This window comes from Nannospalax galili, unplaced genomic scaffold (assembly GCF_000622305.1).
Source record: "Nannospalax galili isolate Female #2095 unplaced genomic scaffold, S.galili_v1.0 scaffold406, whole genome shotgun sequence".
In the NCBI taxonomy this organism is placed as follows: domain Eukaryota; kingdom Metazoa; phylum Chordata; class Mammalia; order Rodentia; family Spalacidae; genus Nannospalax; species Nannospalax galili.
The window spans coordinates 4,282,568-4,296,866 of record NW_008357033.1 but is presented as its reverse complement, the minus strand read 5'-3'; the positions used below and the strand labels follow the sequence as shown (position 1 = coordinate 4,296,866).

The following is a 14,299-nucleotide window of genomic DNA, read 5'->3' as shown; positions in this document are numbered from 1 at the left end:
ATTGTCTGATTTGTGCATTTAGTGTTTTTACTATGATGTGCCATGGAGAGTTTCTTTTCTGGTCCTGTCTGTATGATGTTCTATATGCTTCTTGTATTTGTATGGGCATGTCTTTCTTTACTTTTGGGAATTTTTTTTCTATAATCCTGTTGAACATCTGGTCCACACCATTATCTTGAGATTCTTCTCCTTCCTGTATGCCTATGATTCATAAGTTTGGTCTTTTTATGGTGTCACACAATTCCTGCAAATTCCATTCTTGCATTTTCTTAAATTTTTCATAATCTTTGCTTGAGTGGTCCAGTTCAACCACTTTATCTTCCAGTCTTGGTATTCTGTTTTCCATTTCATTCCTCCTATTGGTGAGGCTTTCTCCTGTCATTTCTAATTGGCTTATTGAGTGTTTCACTTCCTTCTTCATTTCAGCTTGAGTAGTCTTCAATATTTCTCTTTTCTGAATTCATTCAGAAGTTTATCCCTATCTTCCTTCAGTTCTTTGATTTCTCTGTTTGTGTGTTCTTTAAATTCACTGAATTCTTTTATCTTGTTTATAATTGTTTGAGTTCCATGTCCTGTGTTATCTCTAGGGGGTTCTCATTGTATTCCTCTAGAGCACTATTGGTGTTTGGTAGGGATATGTTATTTTGGTTTTTCATGTTATTTTTTTTCTCTGTGACTTTGACATATGAATTTCTTTTGTAGTTTCTTATTCTTGTGTGAGACTCAAGCTTTCAAGTTTAGGTCTGCTTCTTTTTGTAAACTTTATGTGACTTTTTGGTTTACTTGTTGGGCATGAAAAGCTGGTTGGTTTAGGCTTCTGGTTCTCTCTTTTGATTTTATATTGGAGTAGCCAAATTGCTTTCCTCTTCAGGACTTCCCACAGAGGCCCAAGTCAGATGAGGGTCAGATGCTCTCAGGCTTTCTCCTAAGGTCTGGATCCCTCCAGGAAAGATGTTGTCCTCAGGAATTTGGAGGCTGGACAAGTGTCCTGGTTCTTCATTGCCGTGACAAAATACTCCAACCACTACCAACCTGAGGAGGAAAGGGTTTATTTGTCTTACATCTCCCAGGTCGCAGATCATCAGGCAGCCCAAGGTAGGAACTTGGCAGGAACCTGGGGGCAGGAGCTGGAGCACAGGCCATGAAGGAATGCTGCTTACTTGCTTGCTCCCCTGGCCCCTGCTCAGCCTGCTTTCTTATGCAACTCTGGCCCACCTGCCCAGGGATGGCACCACCCACAGTGGGCTGGGCCCTCCTACATCACTCAACAATCAACAATCAGAAAGATGCCCTGCAGACATGGCCACAGGCCAGTCCAATAGAGGAAATTCCCCAATTGAGGCTCCCTCAACCCAGGTGTGTCAAGTTGACACTAAAGCTATCCAGCACAGTGAGTCTCACAGATACCTACACAGGTACTACAATTGATTCTGCCACACCTCTATGGATACAGCTTTATGTGACCTTTTGCTCTTAGTAAACAAACAACCTCACGTAGCTCACATGCCATCTCTGCTTTTTTTTCTCAAGCTATCTCTGTCCTGGATTCTTTCTCTCTGGGCCTCTTCCTCCTAATGCACATCTTTAATCACATAATTTAATCCTTTCTTCTGAAATGATAAAATCAACTCCATTTTATTCTAGCTGACTTTTGATCACTCCATGTTTCTTACACTTCCCCTCTCCCTACCCCCCCTCCCCATTCTAAGGACAGTCAGCCAGGCAGAACTGGTTCCATGAAGGCTGCACCTGTAGTTTCAGGGAGTACATTGTTTCTACAATACTACAAAACTTAGAACTACTAGCCGGGTAGCACGTCCTCTCCCAATATCTCCACAGAACCCACTGTTTCTCCAATTCTGAGAAACTCGTTTTTCCTAACAGTAAATTTCTTAACTGAAAACTTCTTTGTTAACTGACAGTCCTTGATTTGGTGTAACTATAGTTATTGGCTTTGCCCCTGGCATGGTGTAATTGTGATTTTAGGTTTTATAAATCCTTCCCTGCTTCTTCTAGAGTTGAGAGTTCTTTTTGGCACCCCCCTCTCCCTCACCTGCTAATTATTAAAGGAATTCAACCAAGACTATATGGCATTCCTCTATGCCTCTCAAACTCCCTCTTGGAAGCTTTCTCCAATTTCAGATCTGTTTTTCTATGGACTCATGTGTAGCCCCTAACCCTGTCAGTTCTGTGAAATTCTAAGGTGGGGTGAATCTTGTATTTCTAACACACAGATCCAGGGTATGGTATCATTTGAATTCACACCCATCAAGGTGGTATACTCATTTTAACTACAGAACACTGTTTTCCAGGGTTTGTTTTTCGTGTATGAAGTACCCCACTCTGTCTGGAACACAGGATGTATCTGCTGAAGCTTTCACTTCTGATCCTCCTGCCCCTACCGTCCCAGTTCTGAGCCACCTGGCTTATGCTAGTCTGGGAATGGCCCGTTTTTTATGTATCAAGTATCCCACTCTGTCCTGGAACTCAGGATGTATCTGTTGAACCTTTCACTTCTGATCCTCCTTTCCCTACCTCCCCAGTTCTGAGACGCCTGGTTTATGCTACTCTGGGACTAGATCATGTAAGGAAATAGAACATGGAAGAGGCAGAAAGGGGAAAAACCGAACCTCTGTAGAGTCAAGATTAGATAATAAACGGAGGGGGGGAGGAGTACTCTGACCACAGGCCAGGGGCTCAGAGGAGGGCACCTCCCTTACAGACTTAGGGTTTTTATATTTTTGTTCATTCGTGGAGGGGGATGGAGGCGGAATTGGGTTACCTCAAGCAGGTGCAGCGTGGGTTTCCCCATCATGGGGAGGGTCAGTAATGTAGTACTCAGTGATTGGGATTGAATCATATCAGAGGGGTCATGGGGGGGGGTGTTGATGTGAGACACGGCCTTCCCTGAATGTCACTAGTGAGGGACAATAACCCCAGGGCCTCCTGCATGCTGGGCGAGCGTGCTACCCGCTGAGCCACAGCCTGGTTTCCCAGTTTGGGGAAGTTTTTGTCCGCTTTGGCACAGTAACTTCTCTGCCTCTGTCCTTCTCCGTTCGGACTTTGCCCCAGGCGCTTTCCTGCTGAGGCTGTGGGACCGTTCATTTCTTCTCTTCACCTTAGAGGGTGGTTTCCAACAGAGGGCTCCAGAGAGCTGAAACAGCAATCTGCAGCCTCCCGCACACAGTCCAGATTTACCTAAGACACGTCCTTGACCCTGAGTAAATGACTCCGCTTCCTGTCTCAGTTTCCCCCAAAGCCAGAGCGCGAAATCAAGTATCTCCTGGCAGAACCGAAGCAAAGCTCCATCTTCCCCCCGCTGCACCGCCTTCTGGGTACTCTGATGGATAGCCTACCTGACCAATCAGCGCGCCGCGCACGCGCACGGGCTCGTCCCCGTGGACACACGTGCGTACTGTGCTTGCTTCGCAATGGGTGTCTTACGGCCTTGGTGCCGGGTTTCGGGGAGCTGGCGGCCGGCGCTGGGAGGTGCAGGCTTCAGCACCGAGGCCGGGTGATTATGCCCCCCAATTTCGGCTAGGACAAGGGGAGGGCAGGAACGGGATTTGGAGGACTCAGGTTCTAATCCTGGCTGTGCTCTGTGCTACACGCCGCTTCCTTAGCCTCTCCCAGCCTCCAATCCCTCTTCTGCAGAGTCGTGGGGCAGGAGGACCTGTTTTCAGCCCAGTCCCGGCATTCTGAGGCTTTAGAAGGGGCAGGACTTGGGTAGGGTGGGCGTAGTCACGCATGGAAAGTACTGGAAAACCAAGGAAGCCCCGGTTGCCTCTCCCATATTCTCCAGGCAACCCACTTCCTCCTGGCGTCGGATGCAACCTAGAGGCTCCCGCAAGCCAACCGGCCCGGGCGAGGACCAGCCCTTTCCGGGGCTGCTGCGCCCAGAAAACCAGGAAGAGCTGGCAGATGTGTTGAGAGCAGTTGTGGTGGACCAGCAAGGTGAGGGGGGCCTGCTGGAGCCTCGGGCTGCTCGGGTCAGACCCCGGCAGCTGCGGGAGAGCATTCATCCGCTTCTGAGCCTCACCATGGCGGGGACAGGCGCACACAGCCTTTCCACCGCAGGCACCCGCTGCACCAGGTTACTGTTCACTGTCAGAGTAAGCTTTGGGGTCAAGCTAGACTCATTTGAGGCTCCCTCTGCCCAGGTGTGTCAAGTTGACAACTGAAGCTACCCAGCACCGTGTGGTGTGTCTTTGGGAAAATAATTTGTCTCTTTGTTCTCGTAGCAGTTTATTCACTTTCGCAACTATTTATTGAACACATGCGGTGTCCCAGACACTTCTTGGGGACTACATGTCTCCTGTGGGAGCTATTTCTTCTGTCTTCTAGTATGAGAATGAGAAAAACCAGTGCTGTAGCCCGGCATGGCAGTCCACACCTACAATCCCAGCCCAAGGGTTCAAGGCTAACCGGGGCTACATGTATCTAGACCCTATCAAAAAAGAAAATCGGAGCCAGGTGTAGTGGCGCGGGCCTTTAATCCCAGCACTCGGGAAGCAGAGGCAGGCGGATCTCTGTGAGTTCAAGGCCAGCCTGGTCTACATAGTGAGTTCCAGGACAACTGGGGCTTCAGGGAGACCCTGTCTCAAAAAGACAAAAAAAAAAAAAGAAAATCGGTAGCCAGGTGTGGTGACCTCTTGAGGTAGAGGCAGTAAGACCTGGAGTTCAAGGCCAGCCTTAGCTACACAGTGAATTTGAAGCTAGCCTGAGCTCCATGAGGCCTGAGAACACATTATATTGCATCCTGCCTGTGATGACATCAGAAGCAGAGTGAATGGAAGCACCCACACCTGTGAAAATCTGGGACAAAACAAGTGTAAAGGCCCGGGAGTGGCAGGAGGTGGTTTTTGTGAGGAGTAGAACATTCAGTTTTGAGTGGGGTTGGCAATGCCTTAGAGTCACATGCTCCTCTTTAATCCCTGGAGTCTGCCTACAGGCTGATCACTTTTGGTGATGTCCATGTCATGTATGTTTCAGGACCTCTGGTGACATTGAACAAGCCACAGGGCCTGCCTATAACAGGTATGGGCAGGGGCAGAGAGGAAAGGCTGATGGGCTGATGGTGGGCTGGAGCTCTGGGATCTTGTCCTCTTCCCTCTTAACTTTCTAGGAAAACCAGGAGAGCTGACATTGCTGTCAGCGCTGCCACAGCTGAGCCAGTCCCTGGGGCTCCGAGAGCAGGAGCTGCAGATTGTCCGGGCACCTGGGAAGTAAGTGATGAGTGTGGGGCATTTATTTTAGACCTACTGTATATAAAAGTCCTATTCAAGTGCCAGGGACATGCTAGGTGGTGATAACTGTTAGTACATTTGGCTCTGAGCTCCCTGGGGGCCAGAGCAAAAATGAGAAACACATTACACTGCATAGAGTTATGACTTGTTTCTGAAGTCAGGATTCTAGTCCTGGCATTACTGTTTGGCCTTCAGCTGGTATTTCTTCCTAGAGGGTTTCCTTTTTGAGCCCAACGGGCTTTAACTGATGCAACTTCTCTGCTTCTTCCAGGGAGGCCTCTGGGCTTGTACTCCTCTCCAGCTGCCCCCAGACAGCAAGCCACCTGCAGAAGTTCTTCACCCACTCAAGGAGAACCCAGAGACCCACAGCTACCTACTGGTGAGAAGTGTGGGGTGGCACCCAGGGCTGTAGGGAGGTGGCAGTCAGCCACCCTGTGACCACCTTCCTGTTCTCAGTGCCATCACCAATGGTGTCCCGGCTCCTCCCAAGGGGACAATCCAAATGGCTCTGAAGCTGGAACACATGGATGGCATGCATCTTGTGAGTCAGAGGCCACCAGGAAAGAGGGGTCCCTCCACATTTATCTCCCTACAGAGAAGTGTGGGCTATGCTCATGGGGTGGCCGGTTCCACTGTCCTCTAACAGGCAAGTGGCCTCTGCCTACCTTATGCCCTGTCCTGAGTCAGTTGGGAGGAGAGGTGGCTGGGTGATCACAGCTATGTCAAGCTGTTCATTCCTGGCTGGCACCCAAGGCAGTCCCAGTGACATCACCATCCCGAAAGGACATACTGGAAGGTGTCAAGAGGACCCTCAGCTGCTTCCAAGTGATGGCCACAGGCTATGGCTGTGCCCTGGTCCAGCTGCAGCCACTCACAGGTGATTCTGAACGATTCTGAGCTCCGGGAGACAAGATATAGGAGGAATTGGGTGCTCAGCACCCTGGGGGCATGTGGTAGACCCCAGGAGTGTATGAATTGGCCTGGCAGGAGGCCCACACCCTACAGTCTAGCACCTAGAACAGCACACATGTTCAGCTCTGTAGGGTTGACTCCCCCAGGCTGGGTGAGTTGCCATTTTTCACCCTCCAGACCTGCTTGTGAGCCCCTCTCTGGAGGCAGTCATCTCACACATTCAAAGGATCTGGGAATGGGGGCATTACTCAATGGTCAGGAAGAGCATCTATCTCCCCTTCCTTGGTTTGCCTTGTTGCCCAGTGTTCCCTGGTCAGCTGCAGGTGCACATGGCTCTACAGCTCTGCCCAGTGCTTGGGGACCACACTTATGCTGCTCGTGTGGGCACTGTCCTGGGCCAGCGTTTCCTGTTGGCAGCCAAGAGCACCAAGCCGCAGAGACAGGTAGGCACTCAGGCCCACATACCTGTTCCCTGTGTGGGTGGGGGACAGCATCTCTAGACACTGTACACTGGGGTTGGGAGCCCCTATGGTGCTGTGTGACTTAGGTACATGACATAGTCTTTTGGGCCTTCCACCCATGAGCTCAGTGAGGAAGAGGATGGTCTCTGACTGCCCCCTCAAGTCCATCAAAAGCCTTGGTGTGTGTATGGTTTCCCCCTCAGTCCAGCGGACAGGAGTGTGGTAGAAGTGGGTTCAGCTCCGTCAGCCACTCTAAGGACCCAGGCTATTGCCTGGGGAGCAAGGGAAACTGGAGGCCTGCGTGGATGGGGACTTCATGGGCAGGTCTGTGCACTTCCTGTCAAATACCACTGGCCAGAAGCTCAATTGCAGCATGGTCTCACCAAATAAAAAGGGGCTTGGAAATGTAGCTTAGCTCTGTACCCACAGAAAACTCTGCCAGTGTGAGGTTGGTGTGTGTAGAGGAGTGAATAACAGCTGCAGACCAGGCAGGTCCTGCTGGTTGATCCATGTCCATTAGAGCTGGGTGCTCAGCTACATGGAATACAATAACCAAAGGCTGCCCTGTCTCTCCCACCCCAGGCCCTAGACGAAGCCCTTCTCAGATGCCTCCACCTGACTCCTTCCCAGGCTGCCCAGCTGCCCTTGCACCTCCACTTGCACCGCCTCCTCCTCCCAGGCACCAGGCGTAGGGACCCCCTCCGTGAGCTTTTGGCACCCCTGCCCGCATACTTCTCCCAGACTCTGCAGTGCCTGCGACTCTCCCCATAATAGACTGCACCTGACCCCCAACTGAAAAACAGACCAGAGTGGGAAGGGCAGTGGCCTGGCTCAAGGAGAATGGGGTTGGTGCTGAACATGGTACAAAACTGTGGGTTGAGGTCCTGGGCTCTTTAGTTGGACAAATCTAAGATCAAATTCCAGTTAGACCACTTGCTTATCATGTGGTTTTGGGCAGGCAACTTCTCTCTGGACTTGAGATAATAAAAGTTCCTACCTCCTGGTCTGGTTTTGAGGATTTGCTGAAGACGGAATTATTTACCAGGGACTGTGCTGTGGGTTCAGGTGAGCACTGTCCAGGTCCAGGGGTAGTATCTACTGTAGTCCTGGTCAAGAGATGTTCGATTAATTATAATCAAATGCATATTACAGAAAATTTACCATCAATCTTTTCTTTTTTTAAGTGCATGAATGTATTGTCTGCATGTAGGTAGGCGCACCTGTGTCGTGCAGTGCCCACGGAGGTCAGAAGAAGGCATCAGATCTCCTGGAACTGGAGTTACAGATGGTTGTTAGCTGCCATGTGGGTGCTGGGAATCGAACTCTGCAAGAACAGCCAGTGCTCTTAACCACTGAGCCATCTCTCTAGCCCTGTTTTTTGGGTCTTGCTTTGTTACCCAGAGTGGCTTTGAACTCCCAAACTCTTTTTTTTTTTTTTTTTTTGGTCTTTTTGAGACAAGGTCTCCCTGTAGCCACAGCTGGCCTGGAACTATGTAGACCAGGCTGGCCTGGAACTCACAGAGATCCGCTTGTCTCTGCCTCCCGAGTGCTGGGATCAAAGGCATGCGCCACCATGCCCAGCTTGAACTCCCAAACTCTTAAGAACCTTCCCACTTCCACCTTCTGAGTGGGAGCAGAGGCAGGTGTACCTAACTATCCAGTGTAACTATTTTCTTTTTTTAAAATCTATTATTTCTATTTTACGTGTATGTATGTATTGCCTACATATATGTAAGTGCTCCCATGTTGTGCATTGGCTGCAGAGGACAGAAGAGGTTGTTGAATCTCCTGGAACTGGAGTTACGGACAGCTTTTAGCTACCATGTGCATGCTGGGATTCAAACCCGGGTCTTTTGCAAGAACAGTTAGCGTTCTTAACCGCTAAGCCATCTCTCCAGACACCAGTGTAACCATTTTCAACCTCAGTTCAGTAGCATCAAGCACACCCAGGTCACTGTGAGCACCACCAGCCACTTCCACGACTTTTTGCAAGAACAGCAGGGCATGGTGGTGCACGCCCGGAGTTCAAAGTCATCCTTAGCTATATAGTGAGTTTGAGACCAGCCCAGGCTACATGAGGCTCTATCTCACACCCCCAAACCACTGACTCATCATTCCCCCATTCCCAGTACCCATCATTTGACTCCATCTCACTACAGAACAGAGGGTCTAACTTCTGATCCTATTTCACCTCCCCAAGTACTGGGATTCCAGATGTGTATCACCATGTGCAGTTTATGTGGTGCTGGGGGTAGAACCCAGGGCTTCATGCATACCATGCACACATGCTACCAACTAAGCCACATCCCCAACCTTGTTTTCCAGTTTTCAAAACAGCTTTGTCTGCTTTTCCAGTGCCCTTGGAGGCCTGGGAGAAAATGCTTCCTAGGTTTACCACCCCTACCTCGGCTCCTGCTGACCCTTGGTTCATAGCTACAGTATACCCATCCTACATCTGTAGAGTGGGGTGGCTTGTACATGGCTGGACAGCTGCTGTCCTTCATATGGCCTTTGAAGGAGTTAAAAGCAGACTATTGTGGAACACTGTCCTCTAAGCATAGCAGCCATTGCCATCTTAATCGGAGCAGCTCTGATTACAGGAGAGACGCTTAAAAAGAAGTCAGGCTGGGGTGTGGTGGCACATGCCTTTAATCCCAGCACTAGGGAAGCAGAGACAAGAGGATCTCTGTGAAATCAAGGCCAGCCTAGTCTACATAGTGAGTTCCAGGCCAGCTGGAGCTGCAGGGAGACCCTATCTCAAAATCAATAATTTAAAAAGGTCATTAATAATTTAAAAAGGAGGGGGAGGTAGGATGGAGAGGGTCATCTGAGACTCCAGCTACTCCCCCAGCTGTATGTAATCCTGCCCAATCTGCATGTGACGTCAGGCGGTGTTAAAGATTATATATTTAACTAAAAGGGGATGAGGACTCCCCCTGTGCAGTTATGGAGCAGTCATCCTTGCTGGCGTAGGACTTTAGTGTTGCGGATGTTTGAGGGTCACCCATGTGCCTGCAAATGAACTCATAGTTCATCAAGGTAGAATCATTTCTTATCTGGGTAGATGTTTGTCTCTCCAGGAAAACTTAACACCTCCCTCCCCATACACATTTTAAAAAGTTATAAACTGAAGAACAGCAAGCATAAGAGCACTTGGCCCTTTATGCAATCTCTCTCCTTTTCCCTCTCTCCCCTTTGAGTTTATTTGAGACAGGATCTCGTGTAGCCTAGGCTGGCTGTACACTCACTAGCCAAGGATAACTTGAACTCCTAATCCTGCTGCCTCAATTTCCCCAGCACTGGGATTATAGGTGTGAACCACTGCGTGAGCTATGCCTACACTTTCAAGGACACTTGCCATTGAATTTCAACTCTTCCAACCTGAGGATGCAGCCACAGGCTACAAATAGACACCCCTTTTGGAGGCCTGGCAGCTGACCCCCTGAAACACTTGTGGGATATCTGTTCCATTCTCAGGTGGCTTTGGAACCCCTGGCTGTGGAAGGAACAGACCTATACCCTCCAGAGAAGGGCTGAGGCCACCCATTCCTGTCCCTTGTCCTCATGTTCTATGCCCAACAGATGTCATTCTGCCAGCCCAACTTGTTCTTTGAGGCTGGGGGCACCGTAGTAGCTAGCAGTTCTAACAGTGTGTCCTTCTACCTGCAGCCACATGGCTTAGACAAGCTACATCTGCTCCTGCAGAGTCATTTTCCTCATCTGTGTAGGAAAGCTGTTCCTCCTCCACCTGACCTAAGGGGTCCCTGCAGAGGAATCCAAGTATCTATCACTAGATGGGAATTCTGGGCCTTGCTGCTGGAGACCCTGCTGAAGAGCTCTTGTTCTGAGCCCATGCCCCATGCTATTCTTCACCCCACAACAGTGGAGCCAAGCCCAGAGAACTTCATTAGCTTTTTATTTGATGCTAGATCCAGGATGGGGCAGTGGGAGATCAGAGTAGGGGTTTTTCTAGCCTCATAGCCCCCAAGGTCCCCAACCTCTGGTATGTCAAAATAAGTGACAATGGTTTGGAGAAGCTCAGCCTTTTCTCAGGGTATGCCTCAGCCTTGTGTTTGTTGCAGAGTCTGGTCTTGAACTTGGCTTTGCCCTTGACTTTCTTGTGGGTGCCAGGAAGAGATCCAACTTCAAAGGGCGGGGGCCACAAGGCACTTCCAAGGTGGGGGCCTTGAAGATGGTGGAGAACAGCAGCCTCGGTGTAAAGGAGGGGAGGGAGAGAGAGATGATCAGGACTCAGGCTAGGAGGCAGCTTCTGGGAAAGACAAGCCCTTCCCTGGGGCACTGGCTGGTCTGGGTGCTTCCCTCTTCAGCCCAGATCCCAATGCTCAGCACTACCCACCAGGGTGCCAGGCGCAGCTCGAGGCCCACCTTTCCTGGCTTCAGCATGCTGGATGCCAGCTTGAGATCAGGGTGAGGTGGGAAGGACGTCAGAACCTTGGCAGTGGGTAGAGTCATCAAGGCCTTGCCTGTGGTTGACAGAGCCTTAGAGCCCACCAGCTGGCCATGCTGAAGTCTGAGAAGGTGGCCCTGGGGTCGGAGCATGCGAAGAGAAGGCAGCTGGGCCTTGGCATGGAGACTAAAGAAGTGGGAATGGGCTATGGGAGAAGGGAAGCCATGAGGGTCTGGGCAAGGCCCCAGGCTGAAACGGTTATCCCACAGGATATGTGCAGGGGTGGGGGCATGTGGGGTGAGGGCAGATGGAGCTCCTCCCGGTTCCTCCTCCAGAGGCAGTGGGAAGAACACAGGGTTGGGGATCCAACAGACCTGGGTCTGCATCCCAGCTCTGCCCCTTCTGAGCTGTGCAACCTCAGGCAACATCCTTAAAGTTCCTGCTACCTTGGCTGAAAAATGGGGGCAAAAGCACCTGCCTCACTAGGGTGTTTTGAGGACTAAGGGAGCTGGTTGAGGGGCAGTAAGGGCACGTGGCAGCAGTTGAGTACTGTGCAAGCATCGGCTGCTTTCCTCAGAACATAGGGCAAAGGCTGGCTAGGGCAGCAGTAGAAGTCTGGGCTCTGGGGGAAACTGAGCCCTGGAATCTTTTGGTCTAACTGCCTGGGCAGGGTGACTACTTTGGACAGGACAATACTTATTTGGCTGTATATTTAAGATACTCTGTGAGTAGTGGTTCATGTGGCCCTTTGGTGGGAAGGTAAATCCATATGTTCCAGAAGGTCTTGGAAGCAGGCAGAAATTACCTTGGGGGAATGGGGTGTATCGGGAACATGGTCTTACCCCAAACCTGGGATTTTTTCAGAGCAAATGACCATCTGTTCAGGGGCTGGGGTTGGCTGACCCCATTGATGAAGGTTCTAGAGAGAATCTGGCCCACCCTGGTTTTGGGGGCTCCCACTTCTGGAGGGTGGGGCGAACCAGGGTAGTGGCACTTTTTGCCTTGCCTTTCTTCCCCTTTCCGAGAGCCGAGGTGGTGGCAGTGGAGTCTGGCTTCTCAGTGTGCCCTAGGCTTCTGGCCCCAGCATCTTTTCTGGAAGCTGACCTGTGGGTAGGGGTCCCTGAGTCCTTGCCTTCCCCAGAGTCTTGCTGGGTCAGCAGATGAGGGAGTGATGGGCGTTCCCCCATCCGCCGATGACCCATCATCATAGGCTTCTTGATGGTTGAACCCTCCACCAGGAGCCGAATACCCACATACTGGGGCACCTCCACGGCAGGCTGTGAGCAAGAAAAGACAAGGCCTGTTCAGACACTAGGACTGGAATCCTTGGCCCAGCAAGGCTCAGGGCAGTGATGGATGGAATCAATTTCTGAGGTGTCTGTTTAAGAAACATTTCCTGGCTGAGAAACAATAAGTCCACCTGTCTCCTGAGGGGTCCAGAGTACCCAGAGTCACAGAGCCCCAGTGATGGGGAACCCAGGGAAGCAGAGAGTCTGAGCCATGCCTCCATAGCACCCCATTGTCCACCCAGGCTGTTTCTGGCCTGTCCTAAAATGTGGGTGGTTCTGTACCATGGGCTGCCTTAGATGGACAGCATCCTGAACTGAGTCAATCAGCATCTCTTCAGAGACATAGGAGGCTTGGAGCCTCCCTACAGCTTCCTGTGAGCAGGAATCATAGGTGAATACTAGGACCTTTAACGATCTTTAAAGACAGAAGCCTCCCTACAGCGTCCTGTGAGCAGGAATCATAGGTGAATACTAGGACCTTTAACGATCTTTAAAGACAGAAGCCTCCCTACAGCTTCCTGTGAGCAGTAATCATAGATACATACTAAGACCTTTAAAGACAGAAGAAGCCAGGCACAGTATGTGTGCCTGTGGTCTGTCCCTACTACTACTCAGAAGCTTGGGCAGGCAGGGGATGGCTTGAGCTCAAGAACTTGAGGCAAGACTGAGGAACACAGGGAGACTCCATCTCAAAAAAGCTTAGAACTAGGCCAGTGAGGAGTAAAGGCTCCTGCTGTGTAAGCCTGGTGTCCTGGCTACTCGAGTTCGATCCTAGGAATCCACATCAAGGTGAAAGGAGAAAACTGACTCTCCAAAGTTGTCCTTTGACCTCCAAATGCATGCTGCAGCACACACACACCTGCCCCCTGCCCCCCAAATAAAGCAAAAAGCCAATCAGGCTCTGTTCTGTGGTGTACAACTATGATCCCAGTACTCAGGAGACTAAGGCAGAAGAATCATGAGTTCAAGATGAGCCTGGGCAACTTAGTGAGACTCTGTCCCCAAATTAAAAACAACAAAAGGGGGGAGGGAGCTAGGGGTATTATAGTTCATGGTGAAACTGTTGTCCCCAAGCTCCCTGAGTTCCATCACAGTGAAAGATTTATCGTCCTCTTTTTTTTTTTTTTTTTTTTTTTTTTTTAAAAAAAAAAAAAAAAAAAAAAAAAATTGGGGGTGGTGGGGGAGAGGACATGGTAGTTTACACCTGTAAATTCCAGCACTCAGAGAGGGAGAGATGGAGGCAGGAGGATTATAGTGAGTTTAAGGCCAGCCTGGGCTATAGGGTAAGACCCTGACTCAAGAAAAAAAGGGGGGGACTAAAGGGGAATGGATGTAATGTAATTGAGTGATAGAGTGCTTGCCTAGCATGAGGTGAGGCTCTGGGTTCAATCCCCAGCATGTCCAAGAGAAGAAACCATTCCAGAATCTACCAAACATCAGAATCACTAGAGCTTGCTAAAACATGGCTGCTGATGCGGGGAGAGAAAGCTTGCCTTTGCAGAATGTCACTAATGAATGTGAAATAGAATTAGAACTGTGCCATTTTGCCACTAGAATACAACAGGTCAGAACCCAAACTGGAAAGAGGAGGGAAGCAAATGACTGCCTGTCCGGAGGTGGTGCTGCCAAGAGGTGATTAGGGTTAGATATAGTGTTCAGGGTGCATTCTATGCCTGAATACTAGTAGCTTTCTAAGAACAGGGAGAAACCAGACAGATACAAGTACACACTTTCTACCACTTCTGTAGTGCTGCGTTTGAGCCCAGTGCCTTGCCTATGCAAGGCAAGAGCTCTGCCACCAACTGACACCCACTTTGGCATCACCTTAGGATTCTGTCAATCTGCAAGGCTGGCAGAAGCAGATGTGGTCCCTCCTTCCTGTACCTCCAGAATTGTGACCACAAATGAATTTCTTTTTTTTTTTTTCTTTCTTAAAAAAAAACTTTTTTTTTTTTTTGGTTTTTTTGAGAGGGGGTCTCCCTT

The 14,299-nt window shown here is 50.0% G+C and overlaps 2 protein-coding genes across 9 annotated transcripts in view; one reads left to right on the top strand and one right to left on the bottom strand.

The window, feature by feature from the left end:
* The first annotated feature begins 3,245 nt into the window (after positions 1–3,245).
* Positions 3,246–7,637, top strand: Rpusd3 (RNA pseudouridine synthase D3). 8 transcript variants are annotated; one of them, XM_029557099.1, is made up of 9 exons: positions 3,246–3,489; positions 3,803–3,954; positions 4,993–5,037; positions 5,126–5,225; positions 5,518–5,625; positions 5,703–5,787; positions 6,000–6,123; positions 6,462–6,601; positions 7,202–7,637. In XM_029557099.1, exons 1-9 carry the CDS (start codon positions 3,344–3,346, stop codon positions 7,388–7,390), a joined length of 1,089 nt encoding a protein of 362 aa, XP_029412959.1. In that variant the 5' UTR covers positions 3,246–3,343; the 3' UTR covers positions 7,391–7,637. The 8 variants fall into 8 exon arrangements, with proteins under 8 accessions (XP_029412959.1, XP_029412956.1, XP_029412953.1 ...); XM_029557096.1 differs by having other exon boundaries at positions 3,327–3,489; positions 6,030–6,123; positions 6,482–6,601; XM_029557093.1 differs by having other exon boundaries at positions 3,329–3,489; positions 6,030–6,123.
* Positions 7,638–10,659: 3,022 nt separating this feature from the next.
* The window catches only part of Ttll3 (tubulin tyrosine ligase like 3), a 34,178-nt gene continuing 30,538 nt past the window's right edge, over positions 10,660–14,299 (bottom strand). Inside the window, 3 exon segments of the mRNA XM_029557081.1 lie at positions 10,660–10,942; positions 10,944–11,232; positions 12,034–12,304. Coding sequence (XP_029412941.1) covers positions 10,876–10,942; positions 10,944–11,232; positions 12,034–12,304 — 627 coding nt within the window. The 3' untranslated portion in view covers positions 10,660–10,875.

Coding starts and splice junctions, on each gene's coding strand:
- Rpusd3 (XM_029557099.1), top strand. CDS start 3,344: ATGGATAGCCTACCTGACCAATCAGCGCGCCGCGCACGCGCACGGGCT. Junction 3,955..4,992: donor AGTTGTGGTGGACCAGCAAG/GTGAGGGGGGCC, acceptor TGTATGTTTCAG/GACCTCTGGTGACATTGAAC. Junction 5,626..5,702: donor AGACCCACAGCTACCTACTG/GTGAGAAGTGTG, acceptor TCCTGTTCTCAG/TGCCATCACCAATGGTGTCC.